Source organism: Hydractinia symbiolongicarpus, chromosome 8 (genome assembly GCF_029227915.1).
Source record: "Hydractinia symbiolongicarpus strain clone_291-10 chromosome 8, HSymV2.1, whole genome shotgun sequence".
In the NCBI taxonomy this organism is placed as follows: domain Eukaryota; kingdom Metazoa; phylum Cnidaria; class Hydrozoa; order Anthoathecata; family Hydractiniidae; genus Hydractinia; species Hydractinia symbiolongicarpus.
Genome location: NC_079882.1, coordinates 28,967,688 through 28,992,021, shown reverse-complemented (window position 1 = coordinate 28,992,021; position 24,334 = coordinate 28,967,688). Strand labels below are relative to the sequence as shown.

The 24,334-nt window shown below is 35.0% G+C and overlaps 2 protein-coding genes across 2 annotated transcripts in view; one reads left to right on the top strand and one right to left on the bottom strand.

Moving 5' to 3' along the window:
* Window positions 1–12,489, top strand: part of LOC130655764 (spermatogenesis-associated protein 4-like) — an 18,152-nt gene extending 5,663 nt beyond the window's left edge. The window contains exons 3-8 of the mRNA XM_057458554.1: window positions 7,662–7,780; window positions 8,027–8,120; window positions 8,197–8,265; window positions 8,478–8,538; window positions 9,288–9,395; window positions 9,502–12,489. Coding sequence (XP_057314537.1) covers window positions 7,662–7,780; window positions 8,027–8,120; window positions 8,197–8,265; window positions 8,478–8,538; window positions 9,288–9,395; window positions 9,502–9,587 — 537 coding nt within the window. The 3' untranslated portion in view covers window positions 9,588–12,489. The remainder of the gene's footprint in view (window positions 1–7,661; window positions 7,781–8,026; window positions 8,121–8,196; window positions 8,266–8,477; window positions 8,539–9,287; window positions 9,396–9,501) is intronic.
* Window positions 10,628–24,334, bottom strand: LOC130655761 (pre-mRNA cleavage complex 2 protein Pcf11-like). Its single transcript, XM_057458552.1, has 14 exons — window positions 24,034–24,334; window positions 20,649–20,774; window positions 19,800–20,018; window positions 18,363–18,521; window positions 18,122–18,271; window positions 16,480–18,048; window positions 14,601–15,447; window positions 14,395–14,527; window positions 14,130–14,313; window positions 13,208–13,253; window positions 12,961–13,085; window positions 12,789–12,881; window positions 12,630–12,665; window positions 10,628–11,787 (listed from the first exon to the last, which is right to left on the bottom strand). The coding sequence occupies exons 1-14, from the start codon at window positions 24,193–24,195 to the stop codon at window positions 11,029–11,031; spliced, it is 4,608 nt and encodes a 1,535-aa protein (XP_057314535.1). The 5' UTR covers window positions 24,196–24,334; the 3' UTR covers window positions 10,628–11,028.

Sequence of the window (24,334 nt, the reverse complement as noted above, 5' to 3'; positions counted from 1 at the left end):
CTTTCGTTTCATTTAAGTCGCTCAAGTCTACGATCATAAGCTCAACGTCAATTTTTCTATGCTTTAGAAATTGTCGCATCTTTTTTCCCGACGTTTCTTTTAAACCCTCCTCATCGCTGTCGACAAGAATAACCTTGGAGTCCGCCATTGCGAAAGGAAAAATCCCTTGATCTTGAAAGGCTAATCCAGCGACTGCTCGTCCAAGGCCATTTCCGGCCCCGGTAACTAAGCATAAGTATTTGCCTTTAATTAATCGCACCCTTTCTGATGGCTTGTGGCTTTTAAGTTTCTTCCACGCAGCAATGGCTGGCGCTGAGTGTCTTCTGCGTCGCTCTACTAGAAAATCCTCGGACATTTTTTTGTTGTCGTTTAGAACTACAAATACCTTCAAAACTCCCTCTTTTCTAGTAATCTTTTCATCAGCAATAAAACCATGAAGCTTGAAGCAAATGCTATTGTGCAAAGAAAAGTCTTTTCTGAATACTTAATAGCGTAGTCCACAGGAACCTATTACGTTTGAAATTCAATGTACAAAAAATAAAAGCTTTTGTTAATCCCTTGACTTTGTTTGTGTTTATAATTTGTTATTCCCTCCAATTGTGAAGGTTATTTAATTAAAAAGAACTGATAAAACAACGTCAGCATGTAATTTCATTGCGGTGTGAGTTCTACAACAGCTTTTTGATCCAATTAGTTCGAATAAATCATACCGTCCATTTCTCACTTATTTAATTACTCATATTTACATTTTCCACTGGATCCATTATGTTTATCTTAATATATTGACATTAAAGCTAGGACAACGGCGTCCTATGACTTTCAGCATGACAGCCCGAATTGTGCAAGATTTCAAAGCTGTGAATATTCATTTCTTTGGGTAACTATATAATACTATTTTCTTTACCATATTAAATGACAAATATACCTTTCTTTTCGCAACAAGCAATCTAAAAAATAATCACGAAAGAGGAGCGGTGTTAAATATGTTTAAACTGTAACAACAGACTATGGCTGTAACGATCTCCAATGTGTATTAAACTTGTCGGTGTGAACAAACCGCTGTGCTCGAAGTTAGCATATAGAAAATAGAAAAGTGGATAATTTAATTCTTGTCAATCAAAGAGAAGTATTGGTTAACAGGGGCCGCGATAACATACGTTCCTGGACATCGGTTGTCCATCTGTATTCTTATCATGATGATGCAAATGTAAAAAAGTAACTTGTAGCACAAATTGTCGCTCTGTTGTTGCTTCAATTTAACGATGTCTTTTGAGCACAAAGAAAAAGACGTATGATATATGCAAACAACTTCGCGGATAAAGTTTACAAAAAGCTGTGTATCAGATTGTGATTTCTGTTACGAAGTTAGACACGACATATTTTGCTATTCAGATAGGCAATAATATTTGTTACATACCAGTTGTTTTTCCAAATTTGTGAGATCTTCTTGAACGAAAAATTCTTCGAAATTTCAATTTTCAATGGGTCAGTCCGGGGTAAACTAATTGACAGGAAGAAGAAAGACCACAAACCCCTCCTAAAATTTGCAAAATTCAGTAATTCAGTAGATCCCCCCAATAATGAACGGGGTATAAGAGAGGCACTCAGTGAGAAAAAGCAAAATAAAAAATAATATGAGTAAATTTTAATTGTTCGAAAAATGCCAGAACTGTCACAAACAGCAAACTTCGTTAAAAAGAATCCTGTGCACTTATGGCGCGGAGACAAATAACAAAAATGGAATCGGAAAATTTACGTTCTTTCGGAGTGTTTCCGAAATCATATTTCTCTATGTTGGTGTGTCATTTTTCTGAGCGAAAAGAATTCCGTTCTTGTCATTATTTACAATATATTTTTGTATTTATTAAATTGATATGGTGGAGCGTCTTCGTTTCTCTCTTACGTAATGTTGCGGAAATTTTATTTTTCGTAAACTACTTTCCAGGCATTGGTGTTATATTTTTCTTACGCTACCTATAAAAAAGACAAGTTATATAAATCATTAAAAATTTGGTGAAATTTAACCTTATCCAATATGTATTATTGAATCAAATTTTCACTAGTTATTTTCCCTCTGACAGGAAAATTTATCTATCATATTTTAGATGTAAAAGTTTTGAATTCATCTAACTCTTTCAAATACAAGAATCTAAACACAATAAAAATTGAATAAAACTATATATACACGTTAAATGCAACATATGTAACTAATGTTATTATTATAAATGTAGAAGCAGAATCTCCAGTACCACGACTGATTACGTGGGATGGCTGTTTTTCAAATGTCCAAAAAATTTCCAACTTGTTGAAATTCCTTATTAAAGTGTTAAAAGATTGTTTCCCGTTGAGAAGATTTGGACAGTGTTTTGCTCTCCACTGTGAATAGGTTTTTTGCGGTACGGTAAGATGATGTTATGTTTCGTGACTATAATTCATATGAATTTGTGTTCTGTGTTAAAAATTTTAAGCGGGAGAAAAAGAATTATTGATTTCTAAATCCAAAAATCTATTAAGATAAATACTATAATAACAATAAAATAACTATATTTCACAACTAAAGTATCCATTACTACAAAGCAACGGTTCCTAGCAACGGTTTTAAAGAATTTTCATGGGTGTATGGGGTAAAAATAGGTTTTAGATGTACTTACCAGTAAACATCAAGATTAAGATGTTTGCCTCGAGATGACCAAGAATATTTTGCGTACTTTGGTGGTAAAAGCATTTTATAACCTTCAATATTTCTCTCAGTTTTGAGTCCCTTTTCCACAACATACTATCAACTTCGAACGACCAAGGTTGTTATGATAAGATAGCGCCAAATTTGAATAAATATACAGACCGGAAACATTCAATAACAAATCGAAAGCGTAATATGGAGGCTTCGTCTTTATTCATTGAATCTTCACTTTTTTTATCTTTGCTCGCAAATTTTTTTAACAAGTTCAGTAGTACAAAATAATGAAAAAAATGTTTTTCACATGTTGTTCAACATTCTTGCTATTTTGATCTTCAACTTCTTTTAATTGCTTTGTGTATATTAACCCGTGACCGTCACAATAAAAGATAAACCCGTTTGGCAAATGTGTAAAAATAAACGACCAAGCCAGTCAGTCTGGTCTTTAAAATCAACACTCATCCTGGCGTTGACTCCATTTAACCCTAACTCAACTGTACCCGACAATGTCGTATTCTTGGCCCTGACGACAGCGCAATTGCATCCGATACACGTTGTGTATCGGATACATGTTGCTAATACATTCTGATACCTGGTGTAATATCTTTGTAATATACAGTAATACACTGTGTAACACTTTGTATATTCTGTAGTACACCGTAATACGTTGTAGTATTCAGTCACACACTGTAGTACTTCCTAATATACTGCAATACTTTGTAGTATGCGGTAATACACTGTAGTATCTTGTAGTATTCGGTAATACACTGTAATACTTTGTAGTATTCAGTAATACACTGTAATACTTTGTAGTATTCAGTAATACACTGTAATACTTTGTAGTATTCGGTAATACACTGTAATACTTTGTAGTATTTGCATTAATTCACCTCAAAGTACACTTTCTTATTTGTTGGACGTACATGAACAATTTGTTAAATACCCTTTTGTTTCTTATGCTAGTCGGTGGCCTGTTGAAACCACGGGTTTGGACTTCTTTTCTTACTGCAATGCGTGTGTCTTGCTACTTGCAGTACAGTTTTGCGTGAAAGGCAGACGTATACGGGTAATATATTATAGACTAGTCGTTACCCCGTGGAAAAATCCACGGGGTCGCCCGTCCTTTAAATTAACCTGTTGCAACAAAGTGGACAAAAATATATCGCATTTGGTATTGGTGCGCATTATAAAAATTTCGTGTTTCCGCCACGGGGCGCGTCTTTTGCGGACACACAGACAAAATACGGCTATTGTTATAATATATTATATTATAGATTTTTCTTTGACTTGTCTGGTCTTGCGTTTGTAATGTTTGAAAATTACGGTTTTTCTGAATAACTTGTTTCTCAATCTTAACTTTGACAATAATTACCTTGCACCAACGTAATTTCTAAGAAATTCTCGACAATTTAATTTAATTATTTAGCTACTTTTTTTTTATATTTATTTACCCGTATTGCTGAACCATTATCGCGATTGCAAAAAGTAATTCTGCTTTTGCCAATTTCTGAAAACAACGTTAACATCTTCACCAAATAGAAAGATATGTTAAAGTAATTAATTTTTTTAACCTCAGATAAAGTTGTATTTGAACTGCTTCGTTAGCGAAGTTATTTTACACAATCCCCATTAGTCCTTGTTATCCTGGATTGGCTAAATTCTGGAAAGTTTAGGTCGCCAAATTTTTCAAGAGCTTAGATTTTAATTTCTTTTTCTTTTCTTTGTTTGCGACAAATTTGGTTATATAATTTTGAAAAAGTTTACATAATAAAAAAATAAGTTTTGAAGTGTAATCCTGAAATTTTAATGGCTAACCTGTGGTGATTCGCGACAGTTATGCTCGCAAAAAAAGGATTTTCAAGAGCATCGATGCGCAAAAGTTTCTACACTTAAGACGAATCATGGAGCGTGCAATACTACAGTTGCTCGTTCGAAAGAGATTGGAAAAATAAGTAAAGTGAAGATTGAGTTTAACTTTCACAGATCTCTATTGCTTTGCATCAGCGGTCAAGATGGACACTTTTATATCATTAAATTAAATAAAACGAAAAATTGACAACAAATCTGTTTTAAAAAACCCTCACCCTGCAAATTAAACAGCCTCTTTTTTATCTACAGAAAAATTTTAAATCTGGATGAACTTAAAGATGAAGGAGCTACTCAATGTGATAAAAGATGTTAACTAAATGATTTTATAAGAAACATAAAGCAACGCGACGCGAGGTCCAAAACTTTTAAAAAACAAAACAGCTTGTAAACAACAGCCAGCCTTTTAACTGAGTAAAAAAAAAAGAAAAAAAAAAGAAATACATTCTCTTTCTTCTAAAAGATACGTAAGAACGTAAGTTTCATACAACAAACGTAGACTAAACTTTGATTTCGATAACTGCACCAAACTATGAGGTCTAACTAAAGAAGCAAACAGGTAAATTTGGTCTTTCCAAGTAAATAAAATCCATAAATTAATTACAGTTGAGCCTGTAAAATGGAACAATCTCAGCAACCTTGCATCTCACTCACAAGTTTGTGCTGCTTATGAGAAAGCGTGTAAAAGCGAAAAAAAACTTCTGCCTAAAATTTAAAAGAAAAAAAACGTTCCGAATCTGCGCTACACTAAAAAAATCCTTTTGACGTTCTTAAACTTTTCTATTTTAAAGGCTGAAAATGTTCTTATAAAAAATAGGTGGCTATTATAAGCCTTTGTTTTTGTTATCAACTTCATGTACGTATCCAGGCGAAACTTAGAATGTTTTTGTACCAGATTCACAAATTTTTGACTCCTTTGTTCTTTTAAAGTAATTATAAAATATAATCTAATATTTTTTCTACAAATGCAATATTTGCGTCCGTAGCTGTAGTAGAGTCTTGTATTTCTTTCTGATTATTAAAATCATATGCAGTGACGAAATGTCACCGTGCCAATTCATGTTTCTGAATGTAAGGCTGCTTGAAAAAACAAAATATGTGTAGAATAATAGATTCCATAGCTATTGAATTTTTTTCTATTCACCAGATTAACAATGGGAATTAAAAAAATGCTAAATAGTATGATACCATAATCTAGCCGCTCTCCTACGCCTTACAACGAAGGAGAGCATTGTCCTCTTGCAGTGCATTGCAAGTTTTATTCACAAGTCATATGCTACTAATTCTAATCTTTAAAGAAACAAGATTATCTGTTAATCGTTATTTTCATTTAAAACATAGTAAGGCCGGCCAGGGGTATGCTCTACTGACTTATCAGACAAAAAATTGACGAATTTCTTCGCAGCATCAACTGCAGTATACGGTTTACTTTTTGCATAAAATCTTGTTAAGTTTTCTGTTAATGTTTCTTCTTTGCATTCATTTTTTAAAGTTTTTGTTTTTGTGGTATCCATCCTTCGTGGAACATAATGCACGACACGAACAGTTGGATTTTCTTGGGCGAATACCTCTCCAAATGTTTCAAAGGCGCTGGACGCCATGGCGTTTAAACCCAAATAAGGTGCTGCTCTCGAAAGATCATTATTTCCTATCAACACAGCTGTTCTTTTCGAGGAGCAAAAAAGTTGTAAAATTTGAGCTGTAATGTATGCTCTCGAAGTTATACTAAAATTCCAAGCACGCTGCATTTCCATAGGATCCTCGTATTCTGTCAATTTCTTTGTCGTATTTTCCAGGTTGATCGCGTTGTTAATGAAGAACACCTGTTCAAAGTCACGATCGTATTTATCTCGAATATCTGCTAACATTTGTTTCGTATCCGTTGGATCGCTCAAGTCGACATTCATCGTTTCAATTTCAATCTTTTTGCTCTTCAGAGTTTGTTTCATTCTCTTATTGCACGCCTCCCGTAAACCCTCGGCACACTTATCAATGAGTAGAACTCTCGAGCCAGCCATTGCTTCGGGTAGTATACCGCCATCTTGAAATATGGTATTTGATACTGCTTTGCCAAAACTTGAACCCGCACCTGCTACGATGCATAAAAGTTTACCGCGAATTAACCTTTGTTTTTCTGAAGATTTCTTCATCAATTTCGTCCAGTTCATCGCAGCGGATGTTTTTCGAACTGAAGATGTACCGATGTTTCCATTAGATATTTTTGAACCTTCCATAACTCAGGATATTCCACAAACAGAAGGTAGCAATCAAACAGCTGCGCTCCCTCCTTTTTTCTTACACATTATGCATTATCCTTTTTTCTCCATTAGCATCTAATCTGCTTAAATGCGTCCTCATTACAACATATTTTAAACAAAGCATTCCTTATGATTGTCATCAATGATTTTTAAGCCTGTTTGTTTTCCCCACCAATCAAATTATTTTTACAAGACGTATCTTATCTCTACTTAGAATGGTAATTTATGTCAATGAAAGAAATTATTATCAAAAACATCTTAAGGCACACACTACAGTGTTCTTTGTGTACATTTTTTTTATGTGTGAATAACAATATGTTCTGAATGTGCACAATAAGAAACCTTTAGTGCTCGCAACCATAGTGACTAAGTTTCTTTTCTATATCTTCTTGCATCTTCTTCTTGTTTCAGGTCACGGCTTGTCCACGGCCTGTTCGTTGTACTATGTGCATATGTTCTTTTTCATATAGCATATTTAACAATTTTCTATCCACTTATTTCTTTTTAATCATCGTATTAAATTAGTATGTTTAAACTAACTGCTTCCATATCTACGCGGTTATCTAAGAACACACATTATATACTTCAGTTCAAAACTTTATAAATGTGATAACATTTTAAAGATCGCGAGGAAAAGCTAGTATGTACTAAGCAAAGTAAATAATTCGGATTATTTGAAATTTGTCGAAAAACAAAACTATTTGGTGTCTGATGATGGAGTATTATTCTTACAATATTCTTAAATTTGAAAATTGATGATTCTCAAAAAAAGAATTCTATAAAGTATTGGTCCTTTAACAAATTTTAGTGTTATACGAAGCAACAGAATATGTATGTGTTTTTTTTCTATTTTTTTTTAGTTTTTTGGACAACAGGAATTTGCCATTCCACAAAGTGAAATTGAAGGTACCATACATTGCAAACCAAGGGCTGCTTCGTTGCTTATTCAAAGGATATATACTATTCTAACGAATCGCACGTATGTGAAAACAAGTTTGTTCTCTCATCAAATATTTGACTATAAACCTTATGTGAAAAATAAGAATGAATGTCTTCCTGCACTGGCTTGGCCACACCTTTTGAAATCTCCTAAATAGCCTAAAATTTGAACCCAGAAACTAATTTATCCTACAATCTCCTAATACTATGACGTGTGAGATCTGTGGCCACCCTGCACTTGTTAATAACCAAAAGAGCATGATCATTTATTTGTTATCTCGTTTAGGATATCAACCTTACCAAGTGAAGGGGAAGTTGATTTTTCTGACAACGGTTACCAGCAGGGCCTGCCATTTCACGCGCGCTCAACTGCAACGCAGGTTTGTCGCAAGCTAAATGATCATAAAAGGTAGACGATAAAAGAGTTGAAACTTTTTCATTTTTTTGTTGTTTTAGGCAATAAAAAATAACATTGCTAATTCGGAGTTTATTACAGATCCTGATAGCATTATTTGCAATCAAAAGGTAATAATTTGTATCAAAGATTAGTCATATTGAATTTACACATATTTTCTTTAGAAAACACGAATGGCTTACTTTAAGAATCACTTTAAAACAGTACCGTGCTAAAATTTTGGAACTGTTGAAACACCCCATGAAATGTGAAATGCCCATTTTATTATTATTCAAAGAAAGATTGTCTCTTGTAGACTTTTGTTATCACCATGATCTTATAGGCTCTTGGAATCATTCGAGTGCATATTCAAAATCGACAACTTCAAAGGAAGGAAGATCCTGGTAGGTTGACAAGTTGTGTTAAAGGGGAAGTTAGGTCAAAAAAAATTTATTTTACAATTCCATGTATTTATGCTTATAAAAACAAAAAAACTTCACTTCATTAAACTTCGAGTTTCGGAAATGTCTCTAATGTTGACACAAACTTCTTGAAAATGCTCCGTTTTTAAAAAAGCGCGTCAGAAAAAAAAGCTAGGTTCCAACTCAAGTATGACGTTTCATAGTTCAAAACATTGCATCGCTTGAAAGAGTCACAACACAGGCTACACAGTTTGCTAGAAGAATCTACTTTTTTCCTGCTATATTTCTTTTCAAATCTGTAACAAATTACTTCTTTGAAAATACAGTGTTAGTTTTGTAAGCAATGGATCAAATTCGAAGCTATTCAAGTTCTAACGAAGATGAAAACGATGACATACCTGATTTATCCACACTCAGACACTTCAATTTTGAACCAGAATTTTCTTTGGAAGAACTGAACTGAATTGATTATTGAAATGTAATTTTTGACCGAACTTTCCCTTTAAAGCCGTTACTTTCTTTCATTGTTTTAAAAGAAGAAAATTTCGTGAATAAAGTTAAAAAACAACCAAAAATGCCTTTTAGCAAAACAGACTGATTAGCAGCAAATGAAATCTCCTTTTATGTTTTATTTTCTAATCGTCTGATAAAACAGATAAAATATTTGCGCAATTTTTCCAACCGGATATAGGTTGTTGGTTACGTAATAATAGGTAAACTTGTTTATGTAGAGCGGTTTGGTATTAAACCGAGTATATGCGAGCGGAATCTTCGCAAGTCAGTTGATGATGAAGATTTTCATTCGTCCAATAAAAGTTGCAAAGAGAAAGACATACAATGTAGGTGAAGCTTTTTTTACATCTTGGTTTAAAGAGGCAATTCTGAAATTATGTTTTCGTTCTGTTGTTAATAGTTCTGTTTCATGTAAGTTGTTTTGCGTTATAGCTGCAAAGACTATTCAACCAACGACGAGAGAAATATCTGTGAAACAACACGGAGTTGATAATTTACTAAAAAACACCGTGAAGTAACTTAATAAAGTTTATAAAATTTTATAATCATAATATATTGTTCCAGCTGGCTGTTAAATTAAATTTGTTAAAAAATTATCATTTGAAAAGTTATTCAATTCTTTAAGAATCAAGACGAGTTCATAATACTCGCGCACATTCGTCCGTATCTGAAAACACACTGGGGGTTCCAAGTTTAATTATTATGAGATTTAGATCGAGATTATCCTAAGATTGACACTTAAAATCAAAATGATGTACACTATCTCTTTCCTCTCCCCAAATTAAATATTAACTCCATTAAAGTTTAACTAGTTTCATTTTCTGACATCCAGAAACACGCATGTCATATACTTCAACGAGAAGCCACAATAGAAAGAAATCTAAATAAGGGAGCGTTCACATATTACGTATTCAATTTTTGCCTATTTTTTACTCCTCCCTCCCCCATGTATTCAGTCGACCCCCTCCCAAAATTACGTCATCATCTACTTAACACGATTTGCCAAAAATCAAAACGTTTCCAGGACCTAAAAGTTGTTAATTTCCAGTTAATCAACTAGGCACCTCTTTCCTTGGGAACGAGTTGCTTCCATTAATTAGAACGTGAATTCTAGCATACTCCTTTCACGTTGGAATTGACAAATGTGTTTTGTAATATGCAATCCTTTGCAATTTTAGATCCCATTCACAAAAGTATCTTCAGAAAAATTGTACATAATAAAGCAAACCTTAAAAAAATTCAGTCGCACAATTGTAAATTTCTTTTAAATACATTTCTTCCAGACATATTTCAATCGAAACATATGTTCCGCACCTTTTTATTAAAATCTTTTATTTGCCAAAAACATATTCCGCAAAAAAATTAAAAATAGAATAAATATTTGCAAATTTGAGTCGAAGTTACTAATTATTATGACGCACTGTTAACAGGTGGGTCCTGCGAAGGAGATCGCCTAGTGTAATTAAAACACCTATTAAAGCCACTAAATTATAAAGGTGATAAATATATGAAAGCATTTAGTTACAAAAGGTTCAGTCTAAGAAAAAAAAAACAAAAGTCACTTTGAGGTAATTTATTCTTCTTAATTCTTCTGACGATATCCAAGTGGAATATTCAATACTTTATGTACCAAAAATCTACAATTTTATTGTTCTTCAATTTTAACGAAATTTCGCAGCGTTTCGCGCACGAGCGTGTATTATGCTGCACATAGAACGCGCATCACTAAACACATCAAGAATTGACTAAAATGAATGTAGCGCGTCACGCTCAAGAACGTCGTCATATCACAAACAATAACACAAAAGCACAGCGCGTGATATGTCAGCATGTTGCGCTCATATTTTGAACTGCAATTCACTGCAGCAATAATGTAAACAAAAACCCAGAAACATTTATCCGCTGCACGCGCGTCGAAAATAAAAACACCGACAAGAGGCTAACCATATTATCGTATGGTTATATAGCCTCGTTATCAGATTTATTTAACTTCGGTTGAACCTCCGTTACACAAGGCTCTTCAACACTTATAGCACAATCATTTATTGACGTTTCAGCTTTTACGTCCATTTTCATTTCCTTTCTCGCGTTACTTTCAAAATCGCTGTCTATACTTCTTTTGACGCCAATTATAACATTTTCAGTTCCTGCGTCCAGTTTCGTAACTGAACCGTCCTCATTTTTCGTAATTACTTCTTCTGTAGGCGATACCGGAATACTCTGTAGAGTTGCGCTCGATACGAACGGAAACTCGGGAGAGTTGGGAGCATCCAGCTCATCCAAATTTTCTGTCTCATTCTTTTGCTGATCAATTTTTTCCACGGGTTTTTCTTTGACGGTGTCAGCTTTTGTTACTTTATTTACTACCAATTTTTGTTGTTGTTCGTCGTTGGGCGAAGGCGGTTCCTTCTTGATACTGTCAGCAGGTATGACTTCTGTAGGTTTAGGCAGAGACAATTTTGTTAGTGTTGAAGTGACGTTAGTGCTTTCTTTTAAACACTTTTGAGACTCCAAGTTGTTTTCGGGAGCCACGTCGGAAATTCCGTCATCTTTACGCGCGTTCAGTTTGGTATTGACGGGTATTATTTGCTGTGTTTCTTCAGGCTCTTCTTTTATTTCAGGTGGTGGTGAAAACGAAGAGTCAAATTCCTGCTTTGTATCATCGGTAACCGAAGACCTTGGTGTCCTCCTTGGGGTAGTCGATTGTTCAAACTCAAACTAAACCATAAAACACAAAAAATCAAACAAGATCTAATCTGGCATAACATAAAAGAGCGAATGTAATATTATTTCATGCTGAAATTTATTTTTATATTCGAAATAAGAATTTGAGTTGCTTCACTTTTCAACAAACAATATGCATCCTTATTAAATAAATACAAGAATAATAAATAAACATCCTGGTTTTCCACTTTTTACTTGTGTGCATCTGTACGCCGTACCACTATTCGTCCATACCTAAAATTCTCCTGTTGAAAGCAACAATGTCTTGTCACACTGTAGTGCTTGCACGAAAGATTACACGTCAAAATATATATTCTAGGTAGCTTTTCAGATTTTTAATTTGGATAGAAAAATGGATCCGTACAACGTTTAAATACACAAACTTTCTTAGGTTGACTTGAATGCGCTGCAACTTTTTAAATAGTTTGAGATGACTGTGCAACTGCTTTTATGGACTCAAAATTAGTAAAGACATGGTGTATTTCCAGATAATGGAGGTCAAGATGGAGCGACATTGACCGACGGCGCATACTCGGTACAGGGTCAATTTTGAAACATTTAGTCAAGGTTCTAGGAAAGAGGGCAAAATTTGATTGATTAAAAGTTACCCCTTAGACATCTTGGAAAAGAATCTGTTGTTCGGTTACTACTTTTACTTCAATATATCTCAAAAATTTGAGGCATCTATATATATTTTTTAACCCCCCCTTCTGTACATGTGAGATTTTAAAAGGTAATAAATTAGTAATAAATATACAAGTGCAAAAAGCAATGTTTGCATAGGACATGCAAAGTCAAAAAAGCAAACAAGCAAACAAACATAAAAAATCACTTACGGGAACATAATCGGTAAAGCAATGGTAATGATACACCTGTGAAAGGAAAGTCATTTAATCCACAATAAATATTTAGTTGCAATGAATCGAACAAACATTAAGTTGCAATAAATCAAACATTAAGTTGCAATGAATTGAATAACGGAGAAGGCCGAATACCTTTTTATTTTCTCGAACAGCTTTAGAGTAACGCCATTCCTCCTGGTCTTCATCCCAAAACTGTTCTAATGGCTCCATACATACAGAACATACCTAGCAAACAATATTAAGTCAACTAAAACTTCTGGACACGAGTACATGCATTTATATTTGACAAATATTGATTACATACCGCTTCTCCATCATCAGGCAAAACTGGCACAGATCGGTCTTCCGTCTTTTTCCGGCTTGTCTTGATTGGAGCGTCCGACTCTTCGCTTTTAACAGCTTTTTCTGCTTCAAAAAGCTCACTTTGAACTAAAAATTCCGCATGAAAATATTAAATCGCCTAAATTGGCCTTTTTTAACCTATAAAAATATTTCCAACAATAAATCCAGCCGTAATAGAACGTATTTTAGCTATTAACGTATCAACTCACCCTTCCCGTCTTCTCCCACAGTTTTTTCTGCATGTTCAATCCAATCCTAAAACACGAGGATAAAAAGATTAAAAATAAACTTACGCTACGCAGGCGTATTTAAAAATGAACAAGAAGCCCTGGGGGCTCTAAGAATTTTCGCTCGCTACCAAAATATTTGATGACAACCTGCTAATTTGTTGTGTTATCATGCCAAACATTCGAAGAGGTTTGGTGCATGAAGCTCTGAAGATAAAGCACACAAGTGACATTATATCTTACAAGAAACGCAAACAAAACGAAACGTGTCATAATAAACTCACATTTTAAAAGAAATTGCTAACAAAAAATACAGCCTATCATTTATGGTTGAAAGTCTTGCGATTGAAACGTTTATGGTCTTAAACGGCATTTAGTTGACAAAAAATCAAAATTTTGATGTCACCATTATGTTCAGCATACTTTTTTGTTAACTTTGCCAATTTTTGTTAAAAATGAAGTAGTTTTAATTTTTGGACCAATTTTGGCCTAAAATGACATTTAAGGTGGCAAAAAATCAAAATTTTGACCTCACCACCATAATCAGCATACTTTATTTGTTTACTGTGCCAAATTTTGTTGAAAATAAAGTAGTTTTAATTTTTGGACCAATTTTGGCCTAAAATGACATTTAGATAACAAGAAATCATAATTTTGATGTCACCATCATGTTCAGCATACGTTAACTGTGTCAAATTTTGTTGAAAATAAAGTAGTTTTAATTTTTGGACCAATTTTGGCCTAAAATGACATTTAGGTGACAAAAATCAAAATCATGATGGCACCATTATGTTCAGCATACTTTTTTGTTAACTGTGCCAAATTTTGTCAAAAACAAATACCAATTTTGGCCTGAAACGTCATTTAGATGACTTCCCAGTACTTATGGAACTTGGGTACTTACTGAAAGATCATAGAACCAAGTACGGGAGCTAACTTTGCGATCGCCATCTTTCTCCTTTCTGTTTTGACGAAAGTGCCAGTCCAAATGCTCGCTATATTGTTGCCGAGCATCGTCAGGAAACCGCTGACCACAGGAAGAGCATTGCAGACCTTGAAACAAGTGATTAATAACGGCTTGATGTCGCCTATAAAACACAAAATTTTGTATATATATAAACGTTAATCATAACAGTAGCAAATAATTATTTTTTTCACAAACAAACTACCTGCGCAAATCATCCAGATTAAAGGGTATCGTTGGAACGTTCAAATCTACTTCAGGCTCTGTTTTCACGTTATCAAGAATGCCAGCTCGAAATAATTGCCCTAGTAGATTGGAAACGTCCACAGGTTTACGAGCTAAAAAGTAAAAAAAACAAACTTAGAATCGATTTACTTTTCAAGTTGTCAAAAGACTTACAGCGATGGTTACCTTCACTATGTCTTGGTTCAAACGACTCTTTGTATGGCGGTTCTACATAGTGCATAGGCGGCTGGGGTGAATTACTTCGAAAGAAATTTTGTTCTGTCATTCTTGGTTCCATGTTTTCATTTGCCATATGTGGAGGTAGTGGCCCCTCTCTAAAATGTTTCGGAGGTCCGTTGAATCTCGGTGGTCCATTAAATTCATGTCCCATATTCGCATCTCTAAAATGGGGTCTATCCCTTATAAAAGGAGGTCGTGGGCCATCATCCTCTCGATGTACAGGTGGAGGTCCATTTCTCAGATGTGGTGGTATGGGACCCTCTCTAGTGTGGTCTGGTGGGTAACCATCTCTGAGATGTGATGGCAAGGGACCTTCTCTCATATGTGGAACAGGTCCTTCTCTCATATGTGGTGGTGGGGGCCCTTCTCGAATAAATGGTGGTACTGCGTTTTCTCTAATGTTTGGGCGAGGTCCATTTGCCATATGCGGTGGCGGTAATCTGTCTCGAATATGAGACGGACCTTCCCCTACGTGTAAAGGTAATCTCTCCCCCATATGAGGGCGATGAGGAGGTCCACCCCTGAAATGACGTGGCCCGTTTCGCATGTGATGTTGTGGTAACCCATCGTTGAAAACAGCAGGGTGTCTGGGATCATTGAACCTCGGGCGTACATTGTTTCTTCCAGCAGGATGCTTCAGTGGTGAAAGATGGTTGAGGTCTTGGCGAGATCTCCAGTGCAGGTGCTCGTTGGACTGGTGAAGTTTGATTTCGTTCCTTATCACATCAATTTGATTAAATATATCATCTGTCTGCTCTTTCGATAGTTTCCCTTCCTTGAATTTAAAACCTGCCTATAATGTGAAAACAATAGAGAATCATACATACTATGATTCAAATTAACAAAACTCAATTCAATAGAAGCATAAACGCTTGGTTAGTTTTATCGCGAAGATTACATTCTCGCACCCTTTATTAGCAATCTTTTTTGGTCAGCGCTCAGGTTTTAAGTGATATGTTAATACAATATGAATTCCAACCATATTAAACTTCCCTCAGGCTAACTTTGATTATCAGACATGTGCAAATAAATTTTCTGTTTTAGTTGTTATAAACATTTTAAACTCTTGAGTCCAAGCTTCCTGGTTATGTTTCACAAACTTCTATGGGCGGCTATTCTTTTTGGCGAGTACTTATTCTTGTAATATAAAACCTTGAGAAGATGATTTTGAGAAAGTCCGCGAAATTTGACAAATTGTTGAGTTTCACACTGGACGTCACGACAGTTTCACACTGACAGACGTCAACTGAATGTGTACACATCAACATGAAAACAGCTTTGAGGTTTTAGGTCAGCAACTTGTCATAAACAGTTTTGTCGAGGACTAAAGTTCATCCTATGTAAACTGTCAATTTTTAAGAGTTGAACATCTGAAGAATGTTCCGAAAATCTTGTCTTTACACTTCAAAAAAAATACTCTCGGTAGCCTAATTGTAGGGAATGGAGACACAACCCAAAATTTCAAAAACTTCTACCACTCACTTTAATATAAATCGCCTTTTTATAAGCCCCCTCCCCCTAATTATACAGATTAGAAATGAAAAAGGTAAATATGTGAACTCACTCTTACAATAATTAACGCCCTAAAGCACCACCCAATTCAATTTAGTAACAACCTCCTAATGGATTTAAAACCCTTTTCCCTAACTTTAATAAACGCCACACCCAAACAACTAGGTTCTTGTGTTACTGTAAACAGTTTCTATTTCATCGTTCTCGGTAAGCAACTATTTAATAAATTCAAACGACCTAATGCTTTATGACATCCTTAAAAATAAATTTAAATAAAACTGGAAGATAAAAAGTAATTATTTAAATTAATGACCTCATCTTTTAACTTTAAAAACACGTTAGGGTCCAAGGGCTGCTCCTTCTTTCGTTTTACATCGAGCAATTTCGTATTTAATACGATATATTCCTTCTTGCGAATTTTTTTAAGAGCTTCCCATTCCATGTTCGTCATTTTATCAGGTTTCATCCCCACCAAATTTTCCGTTTTAACAGCAGGTGCTGGTTGGGTAGAAGATCGGACGTTTGGAGTAAGAACTGTCTCAACTTCCGGTAATTCAATGTTTTCCAAATCATCCGGTAAGGTTTCGTCGTGCGTGCTAGAGTCCGATTTTTTGCGCATTTTCCCACCTACTTCGCCACCTGAGTTTTTTCGAATGCGTTGTAAAACTAATTGTTTTTCTTTCTCCTCCACTCGCTTGTTTACCTCCATTTTTTGTTCCACCCTGCAATAATATCTTGAGGGAGATCGAGCACGCGCTTTTCTCGGCCTCTCAGTGTGTTCGTTACCTTCATTTGCCCTTTTGTTGTTGGACGATTGGTCTTTCCTTCTTTCAGGAGATTTATTTCTCTCTTTGATTCTTTCCCTCTGCTTCCGTGCCTCTGCTTGGTCAGACGGTGGAGAAGTATTTCTTGACCCATTATACTTGCGATCGTTTCCTGGGATTTTACGCGTATTATCTTGAGCATCACGTGCGAATTCATCTTTACGCGACTCCCGTTCCTGATATCGATCTTTACGGCGTTCATTCAATCGCCCTTCTTCAGTAGACTTTTTCTCTTTTCCATCCGTCCTTGCGAATGAGGTTTGTTGATTCACTGATACTGGCAACGGGCTGGAAGTTACGGACGTGGTGGTTACAACGGCATTAACCTCACTCGAAATGGCTGCGGTTGTGGTTGTGACTGGGTTAAGAGCAGGCTGCGTGCTACCTTGCATCACTTTAACGAGTTGCGCTGCAATCATGGCCGACTGCTCAGGTACCATCGGGGCGTTGATACCTGATTGCATCTGATGCATGGCAGTAGCAATAGCTGCTGCTTGCGCTGCAATTTGCATGTCACGTGTACTTAACTGTGTGAATGCTGCAGAATAAGGCAAAGGAGGCACTGAAGTAGGTGGTGCCACAGTACCTGAATGGTTGGGCGGATCCGAAACAACTTCTCGAGTCTTTTTGGGTGAATCTAAGTTTAAATTAGAAGCGGTTACTTTGCTTGTCGTGGAGGATGTAGAGTTAGTAGTAGCGGTTTTGTTAGGTGTAGTTGGTGGAGATACTGACTTAGGTAGTGGAGATACTGATTTAGATGCCTTCGTTGACGGTGCATTGACATTTGTAGGGCTCGTCATGGGAGACCGTTTCCCTTTGGTCATCCTTTCTTTTGCAAGTTGTTGCGCTGTTGGTTTTGTTTTAAGCGTTGTCATTATTTTATTCATAACGGACACTGCGCCATCGTTCCCTTTCGCGTTGAATTTAAATTGCTTTGAGGCATCTGAATGCGAGGTCACCTTTTCTCTGGTTGGAACTGTATTAGAACTGGTTGAGGCACCTTTAAGCCTGGGGTCTTTTACACCTATTTGTCGAGTTTGACCTTTAAGTAAAGTGTTCTAAAAACGAAAAAAGGGTTTTACTTTTTCAAGACCTACAAAAACGAGTTAATTAATAAAAACGTGTACGTACTTTATTTTCGTTGGGCGATGACAAAGTTTGTTGCTGCTTTCTCAAAACTTCCAACTGTCGTTTTTGTTCAGCTAGCAAACGCTCCCTTTCCAAATGCTGTTGTTTTAATTCTAATTCGTGACGTTCGCGATCTCGTTTTAATTTCTCAGTCTAAATAAAAGGAAATATATTAAGGCTTGTGTTCTTCTCATTGTAATTATTTCATTGCTCCATGTGAACGATTGGCAAACAGTGAGAGTACCTGCAAAAGTTTGAGTTGTTCTTGAACTCTTTTCTCCTCATCCAGCAACCTTTGTTTGCTTATTTTTGATTGAAGTTTCGATGCATCCATATTAGACTTTTCACCAGAAATTGATGTATCTAGTTTGTTCCCGGCTACAAGTTTGGTAGTGTCGTTTTTCTAGAGTAAAAGTGATCGGAAAAAGTTAAATATAGCTCTTTTTATTTCAGACCTTATGTTTGTGCAATAAATTACGATGGAACATCAAGTGGTGTGATTGTCTTATTATTTTACTAGTTACAATTTCTATGTTTTGATGAAAACCTGTATCAGAAAAGTGCAAAAGTGCAAAAGTGCTTAATAGCATTCCACGATTGACTTCCTTTTATCTGTCAAAGCCATGGGCTTAATAAAAAGCGGTGTAAAAATAATGTTTTGTATCTGCTAAACATATGTAATAAGTTAAAAAATCACCATTTTAAAGTCTGTGGAAAGACAACAGTGGTCTTCAATGATCCGCTTAGCGCAGATAAGGTTTTTAGGGTATTATTAAGAAACTTGTAACAACAGAAACTATTTTTGACGAAAAAACTAAAAAAACATTAGAGGCTTACAAATTATAATTTTAAAAGACTGTAGGCTTGACCAAATGCTTAGTTTTTTGCGTGTAGAATATAAAACAGATTTGTCAAATGATATTCGCCTAAAAATCATCTGCATAACGATCCAGCATGCTGGGATACCATGTCATAGCTTGCTTTGACCCAAAAGTATATATTGTATGTAGCTTAATTCTAAATTCTTTCATTTAGGAAAATATGAGTCATATAGCAACTGCAGATTTATTTAATTTTACTCATATAGACAAAAATAGAGCAGATGTCTGATGTATGGGAGTGGTTACACAAAACATACATAGGTTTTAAAGCAACATTACCATCACATAAGTTTTTCTACTTTTTTAAACATTTTTCTGTTACTGTTGCTAGCTGTTACCTACTTTTATATTTCGGCTGGGAAATTTCGACAAAATTTTTTTTGTTTAAATTTATTCATCAACAACCAATCAAATTATGTTGAGATTGATAATGAAAATTATAAAGTTCAAACTATCCAAAATCAAGTAAAGTACTTTTAATTTAGTATAATTCATGCCCTAAACCAGCGAAAGATCTAAACTTTGTAACAAAAAATTATTTGGAAGACAAGCCTGTCTCTCCATACTCATGACTTGAACCAGTTTTCATCATCACTGACCAAACTGATTTACAAAAACTTTCATTATTCTCATTTTAAACACGTTATAATTAAAATATACAAAAACACATGGAATCAGTCAGTTTGGACATGAAATCTTATGTTAAAATAGCCTGAGACTAATTGATGAACAACCAAGTGGTACAATAAATATTGTAGACCTGGGTAGTTTAAAAAAAAATCACAAAAACACACTTTTACCTGTAGAAATTTAGGATTAACATGTATCATCTTTTGGTGAGAAGCATTTGTTTTTACAGGTAGAGCATTCGAGGAGCCATTATGAGGAGAAGCAATTGGCCAGTTTGGATCAGTTCTGCTTATACGTATATCTAACTCATATAATGTACTATTAGGTACATATTGTGCCCATGTGTTTCTTAGTTTAAATAACTGCATTCGTTTTCTCTCATCATTAGCCTAAAAAAAAGAAGTTTTTAATCAAGCAACTAATATAACCAGAATCTAAGTCAATAACAAACTATTAAAGCTATAGTAAAAACCACAATAAATATTCTCAAATAAACACTAATTAAATATAAAGCATTTCAGTTCCAACATAGTTTGACATACTCAGGGATGCCACTCTTTTTATAGAGTCAAATTTAAGGAGATTTAGGGACTTCTGATGAGAATTTTTAGACATGCAGGTATTTTTGTAAAAAAAATTGAGGATATTTTTATATTTTTCCAGATAAAATTAAGAATGTTGGAGATGTTCAAGGTATGTTATGAGTACATAAAGAATAAATTTTTGCTATACCCATGTAGCATTTGTGTTATTTTTAGTTTTGTAAAACCAAAACTGATGATAATTTAAAAAGACTTTTGAGAAGTTTTATGGAGACTATTCGGTATTGACAAGAATTGAAGACTTTTGAGGAGAGGTGGCAACCATAATACAACACAACATAAATATAACTATATTTAACTAGTTATATATTGTATATTATACCCACTGTAATTTCAGCTTTTTCTATGGCAAATAAAATAAATTAAAATTGGTATTGAACATACCCCAGGCTACATCTCAGCAAAGAAATAACTTACACTTTCAAAAACACTACAAAAGGTGTTGACAATATGTTTGGCTATAATGGCAACATATTCGCCACCAATGTTTTTTAAAATTGAGTCCAATAGATACAGAGATGGCATCTTTTGATCAACACCAACCTAGAAAGAACACAACTTCTGCAATAATGACACAGGCTGCTGAAACAGAAGGATTAGCAGGCCTTTTCAGGAAAATTTTAATACATGTGTGCCAAAAAGCACGCCTCAAGTATTTTAGGTGTGTTTTTGGGTGTGCTGCACTGGTTAACTTCTTATAAAATTTGTCATTTTGCAGGTGCTATCAATAGCACGCCTAAGCCATTTTGCGTGTGTGTGGAGGTGTGCGTGTGCTATTGCACGCCTCTCCTGAAAAGGCCTGATTAGTGGTTAAAAACTGATTTAAAATGATTAAAATGCCATGCATGATTTGATATGTATTTTATCCTGGAGTAACAGAGGATTCTGGTCTACACGTAAGCATAATTTTCACTTGATTTTACAAGTTTATCTTCAAATTGTTGACAGAATCAGAATAACTTATTATTTATTATTTGCTGTTCAACTCCATAATTTAACGATTGAGAGAAAATGGTTGTAGATATATATAGGAGAACAAACTTTGGTGACTTTTGGACAAAAATTCACATTTTTCATGCAACAAACCCCAACTTGCCCATTTTTTTTTAAATGCAAAACAGTGCTTTTAGCGCTTTGAGTTGGTTGGCCACAAAAAACACCCAACAGAATTGTGTGGCTTTATTAATATGTTTATCAAGAAAATTGTATCAAATAAAGACTCTACAGCACCAAACTTTTAACAAAGTTTGTTTGTGATACTATCACAGTCGCCATTATGTTTTTCCTGAAGTTATGTGCCAAACTTTTACAATGCAAGGCTCAATGTCCTGTTGTCAATAAACACTCCTGTCACTAGGAAAGGCATGTTTGGTCAAGGCAATTTTTGTTCATAGACAAATAAACTCTGAGTTTTTGATTTATAGATGAATTCCGTTGTTTTCATTTTTAGCGGAAAGCTCTTTCGGCTTTGGCATTTGCGTGGCAGGAAAAAAGATGAGGGCGCTAGGTGAAGCAAAGTATATAATTAATAGTCAATTTCTTCATGTAAAGGCATTTTTAGGACTTTTGTTTAATGAATTTAAATAAATCAGAAGGCATCAACCTACACTTAATAGTTTTTAACCCCAACAATGTTCCTGTTAGATGAAATCCACAGTAAAACAACCCTTTTCAACAAATCCAGTCATCTTTTTTCCTGTCACGCAAATGCTAAAGCCAAAAGAAGCTTACTGCTGAAAAGCAAACAAATAATGTCACGCTGGAATCTATCTATTCATGCGGTCGGAATGTTCTCCTTCGTTGCTCTCTGATGGGGTACAAAGTGGAATTTTTTATGGTCAAACCTTCACAGTAGCAATCTTACTTAAACAGAATTTACAAGCAAAAAGGGGTGAAATGTCGTAAAATGGCAAAAATTAGGCAGTATCTAAAACATCTATATAATAATACGCCAGTTCTGTGTCTGTAACAGGCAAAGTGGATGTGTTCATTTTCCTTTGATGTTGCCGAAAAGTGTATGTCTAATATGTTAAATTTTCTGACATTACAATGCGATGTCAGTAACACTACTTCAACGTCAAATTTATTAATTTAATGAAGCCATTACAGTGCACCTAAACATTGAGGCCAAATAACTTGGAAACGAGGTGGTGACGTCAATGATTTTTTCACCGCGTGGGTAAGTAGGGACCACCTAGAACCAATTTGGGTAATTTTCCTAAACCTGGGTCCCCGAATCCGCTTCGGAATGGACGGGTTGATGTCGTCATCAAAAAACCTATAAACCCCATTATCTCTGCAACCGTTTGTCAAAGATACATGATGCTATACATTTTCTTGATCAGCGTTTCAAGATCTATACGATGAAGGCAACAGGTATACAAAGTCTAAAAAAGTTTTTTAAGGTTTTGACGGGCCATTGCTGACGTCATTAAAATTTTTAAACCCTTATATCTCATTAACCGTTCCATCAAAAGCACATGATCATATACATTTTCTCGATCAGTAGTTTAAGCTCTACACATTGAAAGCAAGGTGTAAACAAATTTTGAAAAAAAACTTTTTGTATATGCAATGCTGACGTCAGCAAAACACCTTAAACAATCTATTTTTCAGCCTGAGTGGAATTTTTCCACGGGCCTTTTCGACTAGTCTATATAATAATACGCCAGTTCTGTCTGTCTGTCTGTCTGTGACTTTTGCAAAGTGGATAAAATTTCTTAGATAAAGTCTATAAAACATCCTCTATAAATTTGTTCTGTAAATTACCAAACTTTGATGTTAAAGCAATATTGATGTCAAAGGAAAGTATATTAAGATTAGTGAAGCCATTGCATTGCACTTTTAAATTTAAGGCTAAATAACTTGGAAATGGGTGGAAATAACTGACGTCATCTCCTGCGTAGGTAACTAGGGACCACCTGCGACCAATTTGGGTAAGTTTCCACAACCTGGGTCCCCGAATCCGTTTCGGAAATGGACGGGTTGATGACGTCACCAAAAAACCTTCAAACCCTAATATCTCTGGAACCGTTTGTCAAAAAACGCGATCCTATACATTTTCTTGATCAGCGTTTCAAGACCCATACAATGCCAATTTTTGGGGTTTGACTGGTCATTGCTGACGTCAGCAAAATTTTAAAACCCTTATATCTCATTAACCGCTTATCAAAAAGACATGATTACAGACATTTTCTTGGTCAGCGTTTTAACCTCTGCACAGTACAGGCAACGAATAAACTAAATTTTGCCTAAAATTTTTGTAATTGCACTGCTGACGTCAGCAAAAAATCTAAAACAACCTATTTCTCCATTGTCCTTCTGCCTAAGTGGATTTTTCCACGGGCCTTATCGACTAGTATTAAAGAATTGACTAAAAAAAAAGAATTCCTTGAAAAATCCAGTATATATATATATATTGTATTTATGAAGGTTTCACCACAAAAACATTATGATTATGGCATTTGTACACCATTTCATAATGGTTGCTTAATCTGAATACTGGCCCGTGATTGTTCGACCAGTATTATGACGCGAATCTGACTGCAAGAACAGTGGGGGTTCAAGATGAAAATATGTTATGATACTTTACTACAACAAAAAAGTTTTTTTTTTAATTCATAAAATATATATATAAATGCCAATTTTTTATTCAAAATGCCGTAAATCTCCTGTAATTTTTGCACTGTGTGGCTCCTGTGAAAGGAAAAAGGCACCCCTCCAACTGTAGTCACCACACTCATCCCCTGAACTTTTTAAAACCTGGAGGGCTGGAATGCTGCAAAGAAAACTATTGCTATACCTTTTTAATTCGGTCACATATACATTGAACAATAACTTGTGCATAATCACTATTTTCTTCTGCCAGCATCGTTAAGACGTTTATCATTGGTTTCGAGTTAAAATTTAGATCAGAAAGTGCAGATGTGTACTCGTCTGATACGGCTTTAGATTTTCCAGACATGTTTAACTAACTGTATATTTGTCTACAATGTGCAGTGATAATCTGGCAATGTAAAAAAATATAAACAAATTATAGGCATAGCTTCTGAAGCTACCCACCACTTTGCTTCGTGATGAACTTTTGTTCCTCTGACGTAACG